The sequence below is a fragment of the Eumetopias jubatus genome, unplaced genomic scaffold (genome assembly GCF_037043125.1).
Source record: "Eumetopias jubatus isolate StellerSeaLion01/CBP00866 unplaced genomic scaffold, mEumJub1_p1.0 scaffold_2, whole genome shotgun sequence".
In the NCBI taxonomy this organism is placed as follows: Eukaryota; Metazoa; Chordata; class Mammalia; order Carnivora; family Otariidae; genus Eumetopias; species Eumetopias jubatus.
In genome coordinates this window covers 38,437,834-38,459,511 of record NW_028274808.1, presented here as the reverse complement: position 1 = coordinate 38,459,511, position 21,678 = coordinate 38,437,834, and the positions used below count along the sequence as shown (strand labels likewise).

General features: G+C 41.5%; 1 protein-coding gene across 2 annotated transcripts; it reads right to left on the bottom strand.

Moving 5' to 3' along the window:
* Window positions 1–398: 398 nt before the first annotated feature.
* Window positions 399–20,795, bottom strand: GINS4 (GINS complex subunit 4). 2 transcript variants are annotated; one of them, XM_028124068.2, is made up of 9 exons: window positions 20,624–20,704; window positions 19,890–20,003; window positions 15,881–15,967; window positions 14,776–14,889; window positions 12,129–12,226; window positions 11,874–11,962; window positions 10,516–10,606; window positions 10,282–10,426; window positions 399–994 (listed from the first exon to the last, which is right to left on the bottom strand). In XM_028124068.2, the coding sequence occupies exons 2-8, from the start codon at window positions 19,983–19,985 to the stop codon at window positions 10,330–10,332; spliced, it is 672 nt and encodes a 223-aa protein (XP_027979869.1). In that variant the 5' UTR covers window positions 19,986–20,003; window positions 20,624–20,704; the 3' UTR covers window positions 399–994; window positions 10,282–10,329. The 2 variants fall into 2 exon arrangements, with proteins under 2 accessions (XP_027979869.1, XP_027979868.1); XM_028124067.2 differs by lacking the exon at window positions 399–994 and having other exon boundaries at window positions 9,277–10,426; window positions 20,624–20,795.
* Between the last annotated feature and the right edge of the window lie 883 nt (window positions 20,796–21,678).

Below are 21,678 nucleotides of genomic sequence, written 5' to 3'. Positions count from 1 at the left end.
AAGTTTAAAAAAATTTACATTTCAGCTGGGAACAACTTTGGGTCCCAAGGAATACCCTACTTAAGAGGTTTAAAACATCCTCTCATATACAAAGCTTTGAACCCAAGCAGATAATTTCCTTTCAAACTTCATAGTCCTGGCTCTTAAGACAATCTTTTTCCTTTGTCAAACAATCTCATATTTTCAGATTTACACTTAGGTGGTTCTCTTAGTATTCACTGTAATTCCTTGGGGGGGGGGCAGAAATAGTCATTTACTTTTATTCTCATAGAACCTAATAGAACTGGGACAAAAAGCAAAGTTTAGGTAATTGTATGAATTTATTTTGAATAGTTTTCCTTAACAAGAAGAATTTGTAAGCAAATAAGGTTGCTGTGAAAAAAAAAAGTTGCTGTGAAGATTTACAAATTTATCCTACTGAAGGCATAGAATAGTATGACTCATAGCAAATACTTGATCAACATTATTGCCTTCAGAAACTGTAGTACATTCCTTTGAATACCCTGTTAATCTTAAAAAAAGTAAAAGTTATTTTACCAGCAAAAATGGGCTTACTCAGGAATAACAGAAAATTGTAATTTAGGAATATGCAAGCTAGGGTAAAACCATAGGCATGTCCAACAAAGTAAGGAGAGGCATGTTATATTATGGAGAAGGAGAAAGCTGGGGGGTGTTTTGAACGAAAGTCTCTTGGAAAAAAGTAAGAGTCCAGGGTGATGACAGTTTCCCATTGGGTGAGTTGCAGGGGTAGCAGAGGTCTTGTGGGAGATGCAATGTACATCTTTCCCTACTGGGACTTGGAATTGATGATTCTTTCCTGTTGGGAACTCTTCTGTTGGTGCTTATAATTGATGTTGCACGGTACTGCTCTCTCTTCTGGCCTCCACGTCAGTGAGGTTTTCCTTTATTAATTTTCACAACACGCAGTAATTGTTTTTCAGCCATGGAAGGGATGTTCAAGTTTTTAGAAACAGCTACATTATTTGAAACCAAGCTGTAAATAAAGGATACGGATTTTGCCTTTTTAAAAATGAAGTTGTTTTGACAAGTGAGAGTATTTTCAGAGCTGGTTTATTAGATACATTAAAAAAAAAATTGGGGCGCCTGGGTGGCTCACTCGTTAAGCATCTGCCTTTGGCTCAGGTCATGATCCCAGGGTCCTGGGATCGAGCCCCACATTGGGCTCCCTGCTCCACAGGAAGCCTGCTTCTCCCTCTCCCACTCCCCCACTTGTGTTCCCTCTCTGTGTCTCTGTCAAAAAAATAAATAAAATCTTTAAAAAAAAATAAATTCTCAGAGGATTCTGGGAAGATAGTAGAGTAGGAAGCACCAGGAATCTCTCTGCCGAGACAACAATTACACTGGCACAATCTGTCTTTTTTAACTATTTTGGGACTCTGGGGTCTGTTGAAGGCTTGCAACTTCTGAGGAAACACTTGGATGGTAAATCACAGTTAATTTTGGTCAGTTTCAGCTCTTAGCTCTGTAGCAGCTACCCATCCTTCACTCCTAGCCATGTGGTAGGTGCTTGTACAAGTGTTCCTGGAGCAGCTGGTGCTCCGCTTGTGGGAGACAGGGTGGGGTAAAAAGGACCCAGTCCTCTAAATACAGGGTGTTCTGTGCTCTGATTGCTGATTGGTGCTTCTTGTGGCAGAGGTGCAAAGAGGCAGGCAGCCATTATTGAACCTCCATTCATTGTTGCAAGCCCCTTTCCCTCTGGTTGAGATGACTTCCAAGGTATTTAAAGGGCTGGTACCTTTTCTTTTCCTATTTGTTTTTTATTTTTTTCCCTATTCAGGAGCCAGACTTAAAAGACTAGGACATTCAAAAATAATTGCATATGCAGGGAAAATTAGAAAGTGGCTGTGCATGCCCAGGGAAAGGCTCCAAAAAGACCTGAGAAGACATGAAGTTTATACCTCAGGCCACGCCTTGGCACTGAGATAGCCTACAACAAACAAAACCCCAAAACCAATAAACACAAACAATAACAAGAAAACAGCAAACCCTGGAAAAGGGAGTGTCTGATTTACCGTTACCCCATTATTAGTTTCAAAGGTCCAGTGTTCAATGCAAAATCACAAGGTATACAAAGAAACAGGAAATTATGACCTACTCAAAGGAAAAAATAAATCAATAGAAACCGTTCCTGAAAAAGATCTAATAGTAATCTAGACAAAGACTTTAAAAACTGTCTTAAAGGTGCTCAAAGAACTAAAAGAAGATGTGTAGAAAGCCAAGAAAATGATGTGTGAACAGAATGGAAATATCGAAGATAGAGAAAACTTAAAAAGAAACAAAAAAGAAACTCTGGAGCTGAAAACATTCAGTAACTGAAATGAAAAATTTACTGGCAGATTTGAAGGCAGATTTGAACAGCAGAAGATTCAGTGAATTGAAGACATGCCAATGGAAATTATTGAGGCCAAAGAACAGGAAAAAAAACATTGAAGAAAAGCAAACAAAACCTAAGGGACCTGTGGGACATGACACCATCGAGAGGACCAATGTATGCATCATGGGAATCCCAGAAAGAAAAGAGAGACAGAAATGGACAGAGAGAACATTTGAAGAAATAATGGCTGAAAACTTCCCAAATTTGATGAAAGCCATGAATATAAATATCCAAGGTCAACAAACTTCAAGCAAGATGAATTCAAAGAGACCCACACTAAGACTCATTATAATCAAACTTTCAAAAGCCAAAGACAGAGAATCTTGAGAGCTGCAAGAGAGAAGCAAATCATCACATAACAAGGGATCTTCAATAAGATTGAGTAGATTTTTTATCAGAAGCTTGGGAAGCCAGAAGACAGTGGGTCAATATATCCAAAGTGCTAAAAGAAAAAAACTGTCAACAAAAAAACTATGCAACAAAACTGTTCTCCAAAAGTGAGGAAGAAATTACATTCCCAGATAAATAAAAGCTAAGGGAGTCCGTGACCACTAGACTTGCCCCACAAGAAATGCTCAAGGGAGTCGGCAAGGTGAAATGAAATGACACTACTCAGTAAATCAAAACCATATGGAAAGATAAAAATCTAATAAAGGTAAACATATGGGCAATTATAAAAGCTAATATTATTGCAACTGTACCTTTTGTTTTCTACATGATTTAAGAGACATGTATTTTAAGAAAAAACCCTCAATTTTATAATGTCAAAGCTAGTATTACTGTAACTTTGGTTTGTAACTACAAATCTTGCTTTCTACATAATTTAGGAGACTAATGAATTTAGATGAATAATGAGTTTATATTTTTAGGAACACAGTGTACACAGATGTAATTCTGTGACGCCAATAACTGAAAGGGGTGGGACAGAGCTGCAAATAAGCAAAGTTTTTATGTTACTGAAGTTAAGCTGCTATGAATTAAAATTAAGAGTGTTGTAACTTTGGGATATTAAATGTAATCCAATGGTGACCACAAAGTAGCTATAGAGTATACACAAAAGGAAATAATAAAGGAATTTAAACATTTACTGCAAAAAAAATTAACTAAACACAAAGGAAGAACAGAAATGCAGGGAATAAAGAACAAAATGGCTATAGGGCATATAGAAAACAAACAGCACAATGACAGAACTAGGCCTCTCCTAATCAGTAATTACTTTAAATTTGTACATAAATTCTTCAATCAATAGATTGGCAGAATGGACAAAACACATGACCCAACTATATGCTGTCCACAAGAAGCTCACTTGAGGTTCAAGGAAACAAACAGGTTGAAAGGATAGGATGGAAAAAGATATTCCAAGTAAATAGTATCCAAAAGAGAGCATAGGAGGCTATGCTAATATCAGACAAAATAGACTTTAAATCAAAAAATGTTAGAAGAGACAAAGAAGAACATTATATATTAATAAAATGTTTAATACAGCAAGAAGATATAATAATTATTAACATTTATGCATCTAATGATAGACCATCAAAAATATATGAAGCAAAAACTGATAGAACTGAAGAGAGAAATAGACAGTTTACAATAACCGTTGAAGACTTCAATAGCACCCTCACAACAAGAACAGAAGAAACAGAAGTTAAGTAAGGAAACAGGGGACTTAACACAATAAACCAACTGGATCTAACAGACATATACAGAACACTCTATCCAACAGCAGCATACACCTTCTCAAGTGCACATGGAATATTTTCCAGAATAGACCACATTTTAGGTCACAAATTAAGTCTCAATAGATTTAAAAAAATAGATACCATACAAAGCATTTTCTCTGATCACGGCAGGATAAAGTTAGAAATCCATAAAAAAGATGAAAAATTCACAAAATTGTGTAAGTTAAACAATACACCTTTTAACAACGACTGGCTCAAAGAAGAAATTCACAAAGGAAATTAGAAAACAGATGCAAATGAAAATGAGAACATGACATATGAAAACATTATGAGATGTAGCAAGAGCAGAGCTAATGGGAAAATTTATAGCCATAAATGTTTTACATTGAAAAAAAGAAAAATCTCAAATCAACAATCTAACTTTACAACTTTGGAAACTAGGAAAAGAAGAACTAAATCCAAACGTGCAAAAAGGAAGGAAATAGTAAGGATTGGAGAAGAGATAAATGAAATACAGAATAGAAAAACAACAGAGGAAATCAATAAAGCCAAAAATTGGTTCTTGAAAAAGATCAACAAAATTGACAAACCTTTGCCTAGATGGACAGAAAAAAAGACAGAAGACGCAGATTACTAAAATCAGAAATAAAGGTGGGGACATTACTACTGATTCCAGAAAGTTAAAAAGGATTGTAAGAAAGTACATGAACCAAAATTAGTTAACCCAGAAGAAATGGACACATGCTTAGAAACACAGAACGCTACCAAGACTAAATCACAAAGAAATAGAGAATCTGAACAGATTTATAATGAGTAAGGTGACTGAATATGTAATCAAAAATATTCCATCCAGAAAAAAAAGCCCTGAACTTGATGGCTTCACTGGTGAATCCTACCAAACAATTAAAGAAGTGATACCAATCCTTCTCAAAATTTTCCAAAATATGGAAGAGGAGAGAACACTTCCTCATTCATTCAATGCCAGTATAACCCCGATACCAGAGCCAAACAAAGACACTACAAGAAAAGTACAGACCAATCCCCTTATGAGCACTGATGCAGAAAAGGTTATACACAATGACCAAGTGGGATTTATTTCTGGGATGCAAGGATGGGTCAATATATGAAATATTGGTCAGTGTAATAGGCCACATCAACAAAATGAAGGAAAAAAATCACAAGATCATCTCAGTTAATGCAGAAAAAGCATTTGACAAAATTCAACACCCTTTCACGATAGAACACTCAACAAAATAGGAAGAGAAGTAAACTACCTCCACATAATAAAAGCCACAGCAAACACCATATTCAATGGTGAAAGGCTGAAAGCTTCTCCTCTAAGATCGGGAACTTGACAAGGATGTCCGCTTCCACCGCTTGTATTTCACATAGTACTGGGAGTTCTGGTCAGAGCAATTAGGCAAGAAAAAGAAATAAAGTTAGCCAAATTGGAAAGGAAGAAGTGAAGTTATCTCTGTTTGCAGATGATATGATCTTAAAAGTAGAAAACCTTAGACTTCACAAGAAAGCTGTTAGAATACATAAATTCAGCAAAGTAGCAGGATACAAACACACAAAAATCAGTTACATTTCTATATACAAACAATGAAAAGTTATAAAGATGGTTCCATTTACAATAGCATCATAAAGAATAAAACACTTAGGAATTAACCAAGGAGGTGAAAGCTTTGTACAATGAAAACTACACCGTATTGTTGTAAGAAATTAAAGACCTAAGTAAATGAAAAAACGCTCCATGCTCATGGAATAGAAGACTTAATATTGTTAAAATGTCAGTACTACCTAAAGTGATCTACAGATTCAGTGCAGTCTCTATCAAAATCCCAATGATAGTTTTTACAAAAATAGAAGAAATATATCCTAAAACCCACACGTAAATTCAAGAAAATCTCGAATAACCAGAACAGCCTTGAAAAAGACTGTTTTATCATCAAGAAAGTGACTCACACTTTCTTGATGATAAACTTACTATGAAGTTACAGTAATCAAAAGTGTGGTATTGGCATAAAGCCAGACATATAGACCAAGGGAACAGAGTACAGAGCCCAGAAATAAGCCCGCACATAAACGGTCAAATGATTTTTGACAAGGATACCAAGACAATTCAATGGGAAAAGGACAGTCTTTTCAACAAATGGCGTGTGTGTGTGTTGGGCGGCGGGGGGTGGGGGGGGGTGCTGGATATCCACATGCAAAAAAAAAAGTTGAACCCTTACCTAACACCATATATAAAATTTAACTCAAAATAAAACAAGGATCTGAATGTAAGACATAAAACAAAACTCTGAGAAGAAAAGTTATAACGAAAGCTTCATGACATTGGATTTCATGATGATTTGTTGGCTATGACACCAAAAGCACAGGTAACAAAAGAAAAAAATGACAGAGTGGACTTCATGAAAATTTGTAAGTTGTGTACATCAAAAGACACTATCCACAGAGTAAAAAGGCAACCCACAGAATGGGAGAAAATGTTTGCAAATCATAAATCTGATAAGGGGTTAATAACCAGAATATAGAGAACTCTGACAACTCAACAACAAAAAAACCAGCAACCCTATTAAAAAATGGGTGAAGAACTTGAATAGACATTTCTCCAAAGAAGATAGAGGAATGGCAAGTAAACACATGGAAAGATGCTCAACATCACCAATAATTAGGGAAATGCAAATCAAAACTATGAGATACCACCTCACACACATTTGGATGGTCATTATAAAACAAAAATAGAAAACAGTGGGATGATGTAGAGAAACTGGAGACTGGAACTCTTCTGCACTGTTGGTGGGAATGTAAAATGGTATAGTGGCCGTGGAAAACAGTAGAACAGTACCAAAATGTTAAAACAGAATTACCATAGGATCCGGCAATTCCACTTCTGGGTTTACAGAATTGAAAGCAGGGTCTCAAAAGAGATATTTGTACATCCATGTTGATGGTATTATTCTTTTACTTACTTATTTACTTATTTGAGAGAGCGAGTGAGCGAGTGCATGAGTGGGGGTAAGGTGAAAGAGAGGGAGAAGCACGCTCCCCGCTGAGCAGGGAACCCGACACAGTGCTGGATCCCAAGGCAGACGTTTAACCAACTAAGCCACCCAGGTGCCCCTATAGTATTATTCTTAATAGCTGAAATGTGGAGCAACCCAGTGTTCAATGATGGATGAATGAATAAGCAAAGGTGATCTATACATATACAATGGGATATTATTCGCCTTAAAATGGAAAGAAATTCTGGGGAGCCTGGGTGGCTCAGTCCGTTAAGTATCTGCCTTCAGCTCAGCACATGATCCCAGAGGCCTGGGATCGAGCCCCATGTTAGGCTCCCTGCTCAGTGGAGAGTCGGCTTCTCCCTTTCTCTCTCCCTCTGCCTTTCCCCCTGCTCGTGCTCTCAAATAAATAAAATCTTAAAAAAAAAAAAAGGAAAGAAATTCTGACACATGATATGTACAACATGGATGAACTTCAAGGACGCTATGCTAAATAAGCTGGTCACAAAAAGAGAAATACTCTGATTCCACTTGTATGAGGTACTTAAGAGTAGTCAAAACCATAAAGACTGAAAGTACAATGGTGGCTTTCAGGGGCTGGGGGGGAGGGGAGATAAAGGGGAGCTATTGTTAAAGAGGTAAAGAGTTGCAGGTTTACAAGATGAAAAGTTATGGAGTTGGACGGTGGTGATGGCTGCACAATGTGAATCTCTTTAATATACACTGAACCGTACACTTAGAAATGGTCAAGATGGTAGATTTTGTTATGTGTATTTTACCACAATATATAAAAAAATCAATTCTAGAAGAATTCCAAATGTTTGGAATTTTAGCTTCCCATGAAAAATTGAAGAACATAAGAATTGATTAACAATGTCCTTGCTTAACAGTTTCCTCTGAAAGCTCTATGGTTAACTTGTGTACATCACAGAAGGAAGTTTGATGGCACCAAAGTCACATTGCTTGCTGGAGCCTGAGTACAGAGTAAAAACAGCTGACCTTGTTCTAAGGTCACAGCTGAATCATGATTGCTGTGGCTGGAAAAACCCAGATCCGGACCTGCCAGCACTTCTCAGGAAGAACCATCTTGCTAGCAACAAGCTTATGATGAAGTATGATGCAATTATTTGAAAAACCATCTCTCATACTTTCATAATGAGTTCTTATCAATAGAGCAAAATACCACAAACTGGACAAGTTGAAGTCAATGTCACACTAAGCCACTTCATTTCCTTTCTTACTTGGTTTTGAAATTGAACTTCCCCTTTATCTTAAAACAACTGATTTAAACCAGTCTTCCTTTAAAGAGGTGGCCTAGGAAATGGAGAAACGCACTCTGTGGTTTTGTAGAGACCTTCAAGTCTTCTGTGTGTCTGGCACGTCCGTGGTGGGAGCCGGTGACGGCACAGAGCTCTACCACTCCAGGTGGGTGCCTGGGTCAGTACCGCCGGCACAGCCTGGGAGATCCTCAGAAATGCAGAACCCTCGGCCCCACCCTAGTCTTCTCGAATCAGGATGGGCATCTTAACAAGACCTCTGGGCGATTGGTGTTCGTATCAAGGCTCTGGAGGCACCGTTCTAGGTAACAGCGTAATAGCCCACATCCCTCTCCAGGCTGCTCAGCACAAGGGAGGCCTTGGGGAGAGAGCTCGTATTACATGTGATTAGGAGGCAGCTGTGGGTTCTAGTCTCAGACTTAACCACTAAACATCCACTTTAACATCCATTTCCCACCTATTACTACCAGCCCTGTCAACTTCTCAGGACTGCTGTGAGAACCAAATGGGATCCTTGCTAACAAAGCCCTATGTAATCTGGGCCCAGACTGCCTCTTAGACCCGACTGAGGGCCCATTGTGTTTTAGGACTATGGGCAGACCTCGTTTCTGCTTCAGGGCCTTTGTATAAGCTGTCTTCTCCGTCTGGAATCACCTTCCTTTTGATCTGTGTCTGGCTCCTTGGTATTCAGATCTTGGCCCAATTTAGTGAGATTCACTGAATTAGGTAAGAACCTCTCAAACCCTCACTCTAGTTACTCTTTAGTGAAGTCGCCCTGTTCCAAGTCTCTGTCTTATTCTGGGTTGGAGCCTCAGTGCCTTGAACTGTGCCTAGCACCCTACATGCTCAATACCTATTTGTTTTATAAACAGCTGAAGAAGGTAAAATCACTGCGGAAAAAGTAAAGCACTACATGAAATAGAAAATGCTTTTATTAACAAATAAACCCTTCTTGCTTTTACTTAGTGATTTCTCTTGGAAATGATAGCCATATTACATTGATTACTCTAAACGAAAATCTGCTGCCTTCTCATCAGCAAGAAAAGACTGGAATGCAGGTTCCTTCTGGTCATGTTTCAGGGAAAGACAATTCATTCACTGTCTCTACATCCTTCCTTCAGGTGTCACTGTGACACTCTCTGCTCACGTGAATTTCACCCACTTCCCTTGAGAAAGTAGAGCTAAAAACAGAAACGCTGTTACTAAGGTCACAAGATAGGATAGTTAATGCTGCTGTTAGCAGATCCCTGGCCAGGAATGGCCAGATGGCCTGGAGGTTGGCTTGGCAAAGCTGCCCGAGATTCAGGGAAGGCTGCAGGTTAGCAGCAGGGAGTATATACTTCATTAGGCTACAAACTGAGAACTGCCCAGAGGCTCCTTCTGGCACAAAACTGAAACTCCGTAATGGTTTCTTGGTTTATTTGTGATTCTCAGTACCCACCAGGGCAGAAATTGCTTTTAAGTCCAATATCAGAGGTTCCAGAAGGTTAGTTCACATAGTCCAGTGAGATAATCTAGAAGATATTTCATCTTCTGTTATTCTACTGCATTTATCCTCTTCTTACTGGGGAGGTGAAAGAGCTGTCAGGTCACCCTCAGGTCAGGGCTAACTACTGCCCCTTAATCACAGGCAGCGAGGCTCGTTTATGAACTGCGGTTGCCTCACTTCCCTTAGCTCAAGAAATACCACAAAGGAAAAAGGCGCACAAAGTGAGCGTCTCAGAGGGCTCGGCCAGAGGGGCCAGCATGCAGAATCAGCAGAGCGATGGCTCCACCTGCTGACTGTGGCTAGGATGGCAGTGAGGACGTGTGGCAAGTTAGGAATCGTGCCTTGAGCTCCTTCTCAATGCCCAGGTGACCCAGAGCACTGCCGGGGAAACTCTGCCGTCTGCAGGCACAAAGAGGTAAGGAGCTCTTACACATTATCTTTAGGGTTCCATGCTGTCATTGTGTATTTACTTTTGATTTTATATCAGCTGAACTGCTCCAGAAGCGACCAGGGGCGCAATGGTTTTGTATCGGATCAAGTGCTGTGAGCCTTCCTCCAAGTCAATCACATAGTCCCTGAAAAAGGAGGAAAAAATGTATGCAGAGCTGAGCTGGTGCCCCCAGTGGAGGCAGATTTCCCACCGTCAAGGTCACATGTTGCTCACCTTTGCTCATCTGTTTCTGGTTCTACCAGGATGTTTTCCTGTCGTTCTTTCACTCTCAGAAACACATATGAATCTAGATCTGGTTTGGGAACTGCCAGAGAAATGATAATGCAGTCAGAAAATGCTCAGCCAACAAGACCAGTCGGGGAAAGCTGCTGGGGTTCACTGCGCCGAGCACTAAGGGACCCCTGATGTGACAGCATTTTGCGGGGAGGGTGACTTGAGGAGAGATCTGGCTCTTTACAGAAACAGCACACTTTCCACGCAGGGCCTCACACAGCAATGGCTCATTCAACAGACGTTGAGTATGTAAAATGTGCACATTGTGGAAGATACAAGCAAGCGTGACACAGAGTCACTCTGAAAAGGGCTACCGGCAGCATCTGATAAAGCCTCACCCTGGTGGCACAGTCCCTCAGGCAAGTGGGGAGGAAGAGGTCAATGCAGACTCAACGAGGAAAGTGAGCCTGGGAGCTAACAGCAAGGGCCAAGGCAGAAATATGCATGCAGTGTTGGGGGGACAGGAGTGTATAAATCTAGTGAGAAAATGTTTTTATACATCTAGAAAGACTGGGTCACAGGGGGATAGTCTTGAGTGCCAGACGACGGAATACAGGTTTTCACCGTAAGCGGTCCTTCCCTGGTCGATTCCGGGGTGAGAGGTTGCTGCCTCTTCTATCACCAGCCAACACTGCATGTAAGGAGGGGTCCTAGGCTGTGCTGCTTGACAGCTCTTCATTTCTTGGAGCTCTATGTGTACCCAGAGGACTCCAACAACTGCAGGTTCTGAGAACCTACTGGATAACTCTCAGTTCTAAGAGCCTAGCTCAGCATTCATATTGTCCTTGATTTCCTCATCTACAGGTGGGGGTTCAGGATAACTGGCTCCAAAGGTCTAAGGGAGTCCTTTGGGCCGCTTCAGGGTCTGGGGCCTGCCACAGAGACTCCAACTTCACAGGGCCAGATGACCCGGCTGGGCAGCTACTTATTCCAGGAAACCCAGCTTGGATTTCAACATGCCTTCCCCGACTCTGCCCTCAGGGTCTACAATGCTCCAGAGGCCTGAAGGGGACTCAGGGCACCTGGGCTAACTAAGCAAGATTTATTGCACTGACGCAGGTTGATCCTCTCCACAAGCTTCCAATTCCAGGGACCTGGCTGAGCTGAAGTCAGACACTTAACCGACGGGCCACCCAGGAGCACAATGATTTTTTGTTTGTTTGTTTTTAAACCAAACCACATCCTCTCTTCTCTTTTTTGCTTATCTACATATTTATTTTTCCAGGCTAGAGAGTAAAGATGAAGATCTTATTCTAAGGCACCTGAAGATACGTCTGAAAAGAGAGTGCTCTGCTCACCTGACCTCAGGAGGTCCACTGTCTGTAAGTTAGGAGGCATATGCTTTAAGGCAACATTCTTGAGGTAGGTCTCTGTGTTAGCCATGTACCTGAAAGAGAGGAATTCAAATTATTGTGACCACCCTCCTTGCAGGAGCCGCCAGGCTGTCAGACACACAACAGTGGTCCAGCCATCAACTTCACGGAGACAACCACCAAAACTCATGCTCACAAGCCACGGAAAGAAAGCAGTCCCCACGCGTCTTGCTTACTCACTGTTTGGCAAAGACCAGCTCCTCTGGAGAAAGGCTAGACAGCTCCCCCTCGTGGAGTGTTTTCTCCTTTGCAAGGATATGAGGGAAAAACTTCTCTATCTGAGGATAAATAAAAAGCATTGTGTAAATGTGTCAGGATTCGAGAGTCAAATATACAAATTTTCTGAAACAGGTTGAGGTTAAACTAGAATTGACTTCAAAAATGGCAAGTCTTCACAGTCAAGACCCTTTCTAGACTTCCAAGATTTCAAGGAGGCAGGTTTCAAAGAATGCAGAGCAAAGATAAGGGCTCTAAAAAGGAAGACCACTTCAAAAGGGTGAGAGGCTTTCATAAAAGAAAATATGAAAATGTAACTGTAAATGATATTAATGAGGGAGAGAAGGGGGTATCGTTTAACATTTCTAGGCAACTGCACAGGTTGTTCTGAGAGGAAGCATGTACAAAAGCTGGGAAGACACATATAGAATTCACAAGCAGAGAGAAGGGTGACTTTTAAAAAAAATTTTATTTATTTGAGAGAGAAAGAGAGCATGACTAGGGGGAGGGGCAGGGGGAGAGGGACAAGCAGACTCCTAGTAGAGCAAGGAGCTCGATGCAGGGCTCGACCCCAGGACCCTGGGATCGTGACTTGAGCCGAGGGCAGACGCTTAACCAACTGAGCCACCCAGCTGCCCGAGAACAGTGACTCTTAATTATAAGAATATAACCAGCAAGGATGAAGTCCACAATGAGGCAAGGCTAGGAAAAAATGATACCAGGAAAAAAACACAAACAAAACAGAAAAAAAAAAATAAAACGCTAAAAGCTACATGAAGGTAAGTGGTCAGGAACTGCACAGGGATTAGGCCACCACTCAGAGTCAGTGCTGTTAGGGCTGTCTGTGGAAGGAAATGCAAGTAGGGAAAGGACAATGGGAAGGAGGACCCCAGGCCAAGACAGAGGAGCCTTTATCTGCTTAAAGGAGTTTATGTCTTTTGGCTTGGACCAATTACATTCCAGGATAAATGAACGTCTGTGTGGTGTTTTGGAGTATAAGGCGCTCTGCGCTGATGCACGCCAACCGCCCTCTGTCACTTAGTGCACCACCGATGCAAGCAGTCTCACGGTCTCAGAATCACTGCACTCACAGAGGTGAGAAATAGTGGAGGCGGGCCAATTTCCCAACTTCCAAAAATACAAAGACGGTGGGGGAACCTTCAAATACAGATTAATGGCCTTCACATTGGTATGTGGCATTATATTAGAACTGATCATTTAAGAGTTGGTTTGTGAACTCAAAGAAAATTAAGTGATTTACATGAAAAGGATTTATCCAACTTAAGGGGAAAAAAAAAAAAAAAAGGATGGCCTGGTAGTTGAGGGTGGGGTGGAGAGGCTTTTTTTTTTTTTTAAATCTCCATTTTGTCAAAACACATGACACCACTGTTATGACATCCTTGGGGGCAAAGTGTAAAGCCGGGGCTGTGACAGTATAGATCAGTATAGACTCAGAAGCAGTTGAAGAAACTACATTGATTCAACAGACAGATGTTGACCTGTAGGGAAGTCTCTGGTGGAATATTCTGTCCTTGGCCCAGTCCTACTAATGAATCAGATAAGACCTTTGATGACATACTTATCAAACTTGACATAAGGTGATGATACCAAATGTTAAGAGATAGCTAATGTATTAAATGACAAGATCGGGATCCAGAGACCAGGGAAATGGCCCAATTCAATAAGACGAAGCATAAGAGGGGTATCAAGTCCCACACTTAGGGGTTGAAAAATCAAACCATTCAAACATAGGATAGTGACAAGATGGGAAAATGGTAACTCAAAAACTTCAAAGAGGTTAGAGTTCATGGCAAGTGCAGAATGAAGAGTGTGATGTCTCTGTGAAATATGCTCATGTGATACTGGGTGGCATTACTACAGTTTAATATCTAGAATAAGGGAAGTGATGATCCTGTTTTTCACAAAAGTGGCCAAACTACAAATGGAATATTGTACTCAGTTGCAGGTGGTATAATTTAAGGATACCGACAAACTAGAACCTTTGTCAGAACCAGAACCAGGAAAGCAAATGGAAATAAATGGTTGAGATGTTTAGTTGAGAGCACTCTCACGTAGGAGAGGATGTATTCATTTTGTATTAACTAAGGGAACAAGTGGAACCAAATGAGAAGATACTTCAAAGAAGTAAGAACTTTCCGGGTTAAAATAAACATCATATAAAACAAGAATGTTTTGCAATTTCATTTTCATAAGTTAGATGGCCTCATAACTATGGTTGAATGTCAAGTTATCACGGTCAATTTGACATTGGTTATACAATGGCTGCAAAATAATTCCTGAAAACTATTCGCCTCTGGTCAGTATTCCCTAGTCAACTAATGCAAATGACTCTTCGGCACTGCCGTGCTGTAATTCCAGGGGCACCTTTCACACAGCAGACAAAGACTACAAATGTGTCCCCGGAGGTGTGCAATGCATGTTCCATCTAGGCTTCTCCAGAATAATCTCTTGCCCTCCTTATTCTTTAGCTACCCTGATATTGGGGCTTTGCAGCATCTTCAGGCCCCAGCCCAACGTCTCCCCAAGATGCTCAGTCCATATTACACACTGCATTGCCTTAATGCTAACTATAGGTATCTCCACGTCAAACCTTCATGAGCCGACACCGCAAGTAGCTGCTAAGGACATAGCGGATCCTCTCCATCTCCATTCGATGGATACTGACCTTCAGATCCCCCTTCTTGGCTCTCCTGAGATTTTCTTCCTATTAAGAGAGAAAATGAAGTATATAAAAAACATGATATTCAGAAGAAGGACGTTTCTCATTCAGTCTGCACAATTGCACAGGGACCACCATCACTGGCAAAGTTGAGCACTCAAAGACTACATATAGGTCAAAGGAGAACCAAAAAACTACAGCCTCATTATAAAAAGTTCAAACAATACTCATTTACTTTTAGAAAACAACCATCTGAATAGAATCTGAATATGGTGAGTGGGAAGGGCCTAGAAGAACTCCGGCCCAATTGTAAAGGAGATAATACAGCAGACAGAAGACATGTCCAAGGGCAGTGTTAAATCACCAATTGAGAAACTGTAAAATACCAATGTTGTAAAGCTACTCTGAGGCTAATAATGACTTAAGCCCAGCCCATCTAAGCCAAAGGCCACAAACTCAGGCGTCTACGGGGGCCAGGCAGGCAAGCTATCTGAGAGGGGTGGGTAGGTAGGGACTGTGGGGAACAGAGCACATGAAAGGGGGTGGCCCTTACCTTGCTCTGGTCAGCTGTTCTCTAATAGAAACATGGGCCCAGTATTGACAGGGTTTTAGACTTTTCAGGGGAAGCTGACGTGCAGATAGTTATAGGAACGCTCATGCTTCATAAACGCAGGTAACTAATTCAATATTAAAAAAACCCGGGCGCCTGGGTGGCTCAGTTGGTTAAGCGACTGCCTTCGGCTCAGGTCATGATCCTGGAGTCCTGGGATAGAGTCCCGCATCGGGCTTCCTGCTCAGCAGGGAGTCTGCTTCTCCCTCTGACCCTCTTCCCTCTCATGCTCTCTATCTCTCATTCTCTCTCTCTCAAATAAATAAATAAAATCTTTAAAAAAAAAAAGTTTCATTTAAAAAAAAAAAACCCCACTAGGCTGGGCCAAACAAAACAGATTTGGTATCATACTTCAACCTCTCACTATGCTGACAAAACCCTTTTAAAGTTCTCTTCCTTTGTAATCCCGAGATAAGCAACTCTTACCATGTGATCTAGCTGTTCCACGACACACTCTACAATCTCAGACTTGCTTTCGAGCAGCTCAGGGGCAAACTTTTCATTCATCCAGGCCTAAAAAACAATGTCCCCCACCAAACATATATATATATCAGTATCATTCACAATGGAGCAAAATAACCCTGTGAGTTTGTACATATCCCATGAAAATCACAGCTCTTTCCGGCAAAGAAAACTATTTGCCTATGAGTTGGAAATACTGGAAATGCTTTGTAAACGAGCTATGTTTATGATGGCTTTTCTATTTCTTTTAGTGGGAAGGCTGTGCTTACAATTTTATATTTAACCAAAATTGCAAAAAAAAAAAAATCACTGTTCACTTCAAAAATATTGTCAGTTTGCCTCTGCAGTTCCCTAATACCATTTATTTAAAAAAAAAAAAATGTTGCCAGTATGATGCCTACTAGTGAGAGCAACACCTGGTGTTCAAACAGTACCTTTCGTCAAACAGCATCAACTCGTTCCTACAACTTCACCTGCTATTTCCCACGAGGGGGCGCCAGCACCCTTCTATTTTGGGAGATGAAGTAACCTAAATCTACACATCTCATTTGGGAAGCTTAGAGTACTTTACAAATACCTTTTCATTCATTATGAGAGGAATGGATACAGTTATCCTTATCTCATTAATGAGAAAACACAGATTTACTAACTGCCTAAGAGTATAAAGGATCACAATATAAAAGGATCAACTATTAAACAGTTTTGGAGCAAGAGGTTAAATCCTTAATTTATGACTCAGGCCCAGATATTTGGTACATTTCAGAAATTACCAAGGCTTAGAGAACCGAAATATCCACAGGTGACTGACGAAAACTAATCTTGTCTTTCAATTACAGTTAGTTTCAAGCAAAGCTCAGAATTACATGCCAATCAGGCTCACTTTATTCCTTTTGACATCCTTGAGTCTCTTCATCTCCAGTTATCACCATGAAGACATATTATTAAATAGTAGGTATTGCTACTATCATAAATTTTTTTTCCATGGGCTCAAGCTCCTGTATTAGTGCTGTAAATGTTAACTAGAAAGAAAAGTCTGTATTTTCAAGGAGCATTACAAATGAGAAAAGACTGAAACTGTCACAGAGGACTTACAAAGCAGGAATGTTTCTTTTTAACTGATCTTATTAAATACTGAATAGGTAAGAAATATTTATTACATATAACATGAATAGAGATATAAACCCCTGTGTACACATAACACATAACTTCATTAACAAGCATTATCATTATTTTAAAAGTCCCTGTCTTCCTCCCTCTTCAAAGGTAATCATTAGCCTGACCTTAGTATTTAATTTTCTATAGTCTCACTACATTTGTTTGTATCTCTACATTATGATTCCCAAAGATTTCAAAGAAAATGATAGCACTTGTTGGGTACACTGGGGTAAACGGAGTAGATTTGAGGGGGATTTCTCATTGACATTATGAAATTATTTTGGTAAAAATTTTAAAACATTAGGAAAAATTTATATTAGTATAAAACTTTCAAACAAAATGTTTTCAAAATATTTAGTGAGAAACTTGCATTTAAATCCACGGTTTTTTTTTTTTTTTTAATAATCAGGTTCTATGTTTGAAATAGCTACATCTGATTCCCGATCAAAATTTTTAAAGACAATCTGTTCACTGTTATGGGCTAAACTGTGTTCCTCTCTACTCCCAATTTGTATGGTTGAAGTCCTAATTCCTAGTACCTCAGAATGCCTGCATTTGGAAACAGGGTCTTTAAAGAGGTAATTAAGTTAAAATGAGATCATTAGGTGGGCTCTAATTCAATGACTGGTGTCTTTTTTTTTTAATTAAGGATTTTATTTGTTTGACAGAGAGAGACACAGTGAAAGAGGGAACACAAGCAGGGGGAGTGGGAGAGGGAGAAGCAGGCTTCCCGCCGAGCAGGGAGCCCGATGTGGGGCTCGATCGCAGGACCCTGGGATCATGACCTGAGCCGAAAGGTAGATGCTTAACGACGGAGCCACCCAGGCGCCCCAGACTGGTGTCCTTCTAAGAGGAGGAAATTTGAACACAGACACACATGGAAGACCATGTGAAGACAAGGGAGAACATGGCCATCTACAAGCCCAGGAGAGAAGCCTCAGAAGAAATCTACAGTGCTAGCACCTTGATTTCAGACTTCCAGGATCCAGAGTTGAGAAAATACACGTCTGTTGTTTGTTTAATCCACCCAGGCTATGATGCTTCATTATACAGCCTTAGCAAACAAACACAATTATTAAAGTGAGAAACTTTGCACTGTAGGTAGTAACTTTTAAATCATTTTTTTAACGGCATTCATGAGTATCCTCTATCTGTTCCTGGAGCTGTGTTTATGAGGGGCCCTGTCAGGTGGCTCCTCAGGCTATGCTCCGGCTACAGCAGCTGTCCAGGCGGTGGACCAACTCTTCGGCTGCACTCAGGGCACTGCGACAGAGCTTCAGGCCCGAGATGTAACTTCTGCTCACCCACTGCCAAGCTGAGGCTGTGCTGCCTTCCAAGGAGCCCCTCAGAGCCACGAGAGGCAACCAGTCTGGGGGATCCCCCTGTCCCAGAGGACAAATGTCAACATTGTGACGCACTGCAGCATACCAGCATGTGTCATGAGCTACGCCTCGAACAACAGTTTTGCAAGTGCTTGAGCTTAGCATAAATGGTTTCTTCAGAAACTTATTTTTTATTGTTCTACATCATGCTCTCGAGAGTCATCCGTGTTGTTGCAAGAGCTCTCTTTCACTGTATTGCTGTTTTTTTTTTCTCATTGTGCATATAGATCGTAATTTTTATTTATTTTATTGTTGACAGATATTTGGGTTACTTTTGGTTTTTAACTGTTGCAAACAATACTATGAACATTTTGTGCGTGGCCCCGGGAAGTTTTTTCCAGGGTATGGACCTGGGAGCAGAAAGAATGGGACACAAGATACGTGTGCCTTCAACTTGACAAGACAGTAACAAATTATTTTTCAAAGTGCACCAATTCACCACAGTAAACAAGTGTGCAAATGGCTCCACAATCCTTTATGTTGTTTTATTTACACATTGCTTTATATTGTTCACCTTTTCCATTTTTGCCAATCTGATGGGTATGAAGTGGTATCTCCTTGGGATTTAAATTTTTATGTTCGTGATTACTAAAAAGATTGAACATCTTTTCCATATGATGGCCACTAGGCCGTCCTGATTTCCGCTTCTGGGAGATGCCTGTTAAGACTTCATTTTTTTCTATTGGGTAGTTTGTAAAGTTTGTTTATACAGTGTGGATACTAATATTGCAAATATCTTCTCCCAGTTTTGCAGCATGTCTTTTTACTGCCCTCAAGGTGTAAAAACAAAAGTTCTCAAGTTTAACGTAGTTGAATGTATCCATTTTTTCCTAATCTTTGTGCTTTAGGGTTTTTGTCTCATGAATCCTTTCCTAATAAAGCAGAGGCTCTTAAACTAGGTGGGCAGGTTTCAGGGTGTCTGTGAACCTCCCGAAATGACATGCAAAATTTCTGGATGTGTGTGTGTATACATATATTATTCTGGGAAAAAGGGCCAGTTTTCACCAGACTTTCAGAAAGATCTGTGATACAAATACAAATGAAGAATTACTCATACAGTAAGAATTATCATATAAGATATAATTTTAAAATTATCTTCCTTTTGTCACTCATGATGACATGCATGGTAGGACAGAATGAAGACTACTAGAGTAACAAACAGAGAGTTCCAGAAAGGGGCTGTTAAAGAGAGAAGACAAGAATAAGGCAGCAGGTGTAGTACATTAAGAGCAGATAATATGGGAGTCAGCGAGACTTGGTTCATGTTGGGCAGTAATACTTGCCTCACCGGGTTGTAGTAAGGATTATTACTACTCACAGCTAACACTGAGTGCCCATCGTGGGCCAAACAATACGCTAAGCAAGCATTCTACATATATCATCCCATTTACTCCTCACAATGACTCTGTGAAATAACCACTATTATTAATGCTTACCTGCTCCAGCCTTTCAATGAGCTCTGCGGGAGTTAGGACCACTTCTTCACTACCCGCATCAGAGTCCCGCCCTGTGAGGTCCAGTGCCTCCGTCATGTTCTCTGAAACCGGTACCTAATGAAAATAAAAGAACCAATACCCTGCAGTGTGGTTTCCGTTTATTTGCAAGAATAGGCAACTGTCTGTCTACCGCTGGTGTTGTAGAGGCTGACTAGCAGTCGCCAGTCAATTCACAGGCTTTGATTCTTTTCAATTCTTTGCCTCTTCCTTCGAACTTTAGGTCAGATATCAGTTTCTCAAAGAAGTCACCCCTTAAAAGTGTTTCCCCATACACCTCGAAGTGAGCACCTGTCACGCCACGTAATACCTGTCTTCCTGGTAGAGTCCTTTCCTTAGGGGCTGTGTTCACTTCAGTTCAAATAGGAATCACGCATCTGCTTTGTTACCGGCACTGCCGTGAGTTAAGCACAGGACATAATTACCTGTGCTTAACTCACGGCAGGTACTTTTAACTTGTTGCAAGAACTGATCAGCCAGAGCCACAAGGCCCAGCACCATCAGACCAGTGATCCCAAATGCTAAGAAGGTGGGTGGTGGGAACGAGAGGATGTCCTCGGAGCATCGGAGAAACTGAGCATACTCCTCCAGCTCCTCTCCTGTCTGGGGGGCCAGGAGCACAGTAATCCCCTCCCCCAACACACACACATTACCAGAGGTCCCACTCAGACGCTCACCTGGGCACCAGGGAGGCAGAGAGGCACTCCGAGGTAACAGACGGCTAGTACCGGAAAGTCGTGAGGAATCAGCCCGCGTTTCCGAAGGAGCACCTGGCAGCGGAACAATCTTAAGGCCTTTCCCGGACGTAGCAGGCCCTGGACTTCCCAGCTCCCGCGCTCTTCCAAACAAACTTTCCGCCCCGGCCTCACGTCACCGCGCTCGGGCGGCGTTGACCAATCACGGCTCGGGGGCGGGGACTCGGATCTCCGAGGTCTGCTCTCCCAACAGCCTCACGAAGGGAGGTTAGCCCCGCCCACCTCGGCCGGCCGCCTGAGTGTGAGTTCTCGGATGACATTACCCGGGACGGTCGGGAGGGGGCGCGTCGCTACCGCGGCTGCAGCGGCCCGGCGGCGTCAGCCTTGGGCTGGGCTGGGGGAACGGGCTCGCGGTGCAATGGCCGGAGCGTGCCCGGGCCTGCAGGGGGGACCAACAGGAGAAATGGGATCTGTTAAAAGCAGGCCACTTCCGTCCCGTGGGTCATCTTCCCCGCCCACCGCTCTTGTGGCGCTTCTGGTTCCTTCATCCTTGCCAGGGCCTCAGCTGGGGCCACTACCTCCAGGTCTAAAAACCTTTAGGCTAGTGGTTCTTAGAGCGTGGTGCCAGACCACAAACAGCGTTGTCCCTGAACTCGTGAGAAATGCAGATTCTCAGGCCCGACCCAGACCTGCTGAGTCAGAAGCTCTGGGGGTGTTTCGACGGGCTTTCTAAGTGATTCTGATGCAGGTGAGGTTGGAGAACACTGCTTTAGGCTATGCTTCCATCCCAGCTGCTTCATTCTCGAGGTTGTTTTGACATTTACTGTACTGCTGTACCTTCTACCTTTAATGTAGGACAAATACATACGTATATATGTGTGTATATATATATATTTTTTCTTTGATGTCAGGTTTTCTCAGAATTGCTGATGTTTCCTCTCTGCTCTGTTTTCTATGCAAAGTACCACTTGTGGCTCCCCTGAGGGGTCACTTCCCCATCAGTCCGAAGACTCTTAAATTGTGATGTTTTCTATGCT

Excerpts from the sequence above, each read along its gene's own strand:
- GINS4 (XM_028124067.2), bottom strand. The coding sequence starts at position 19,985 with ATGACGGAGGCACTGGACCTCACAGGGCGGGACTCTGATGCGGGTAGT. Across the intron at positions 14,890-15,880 it reads TGGAACAGCTAGATCACATG|GAAGAAAATCTCAGGAGAGC; the intron begins GTAAGAGTTGCT and ends CTCTCTTAATAG. Across the intron at positions 10,427-10,515 it reads CCAGAAACAGATGAGCAAAG|GGACTATGTGATTGACTTGG; the intron begins GTGAGCAACATG and ends CTCCTTTTTCAG.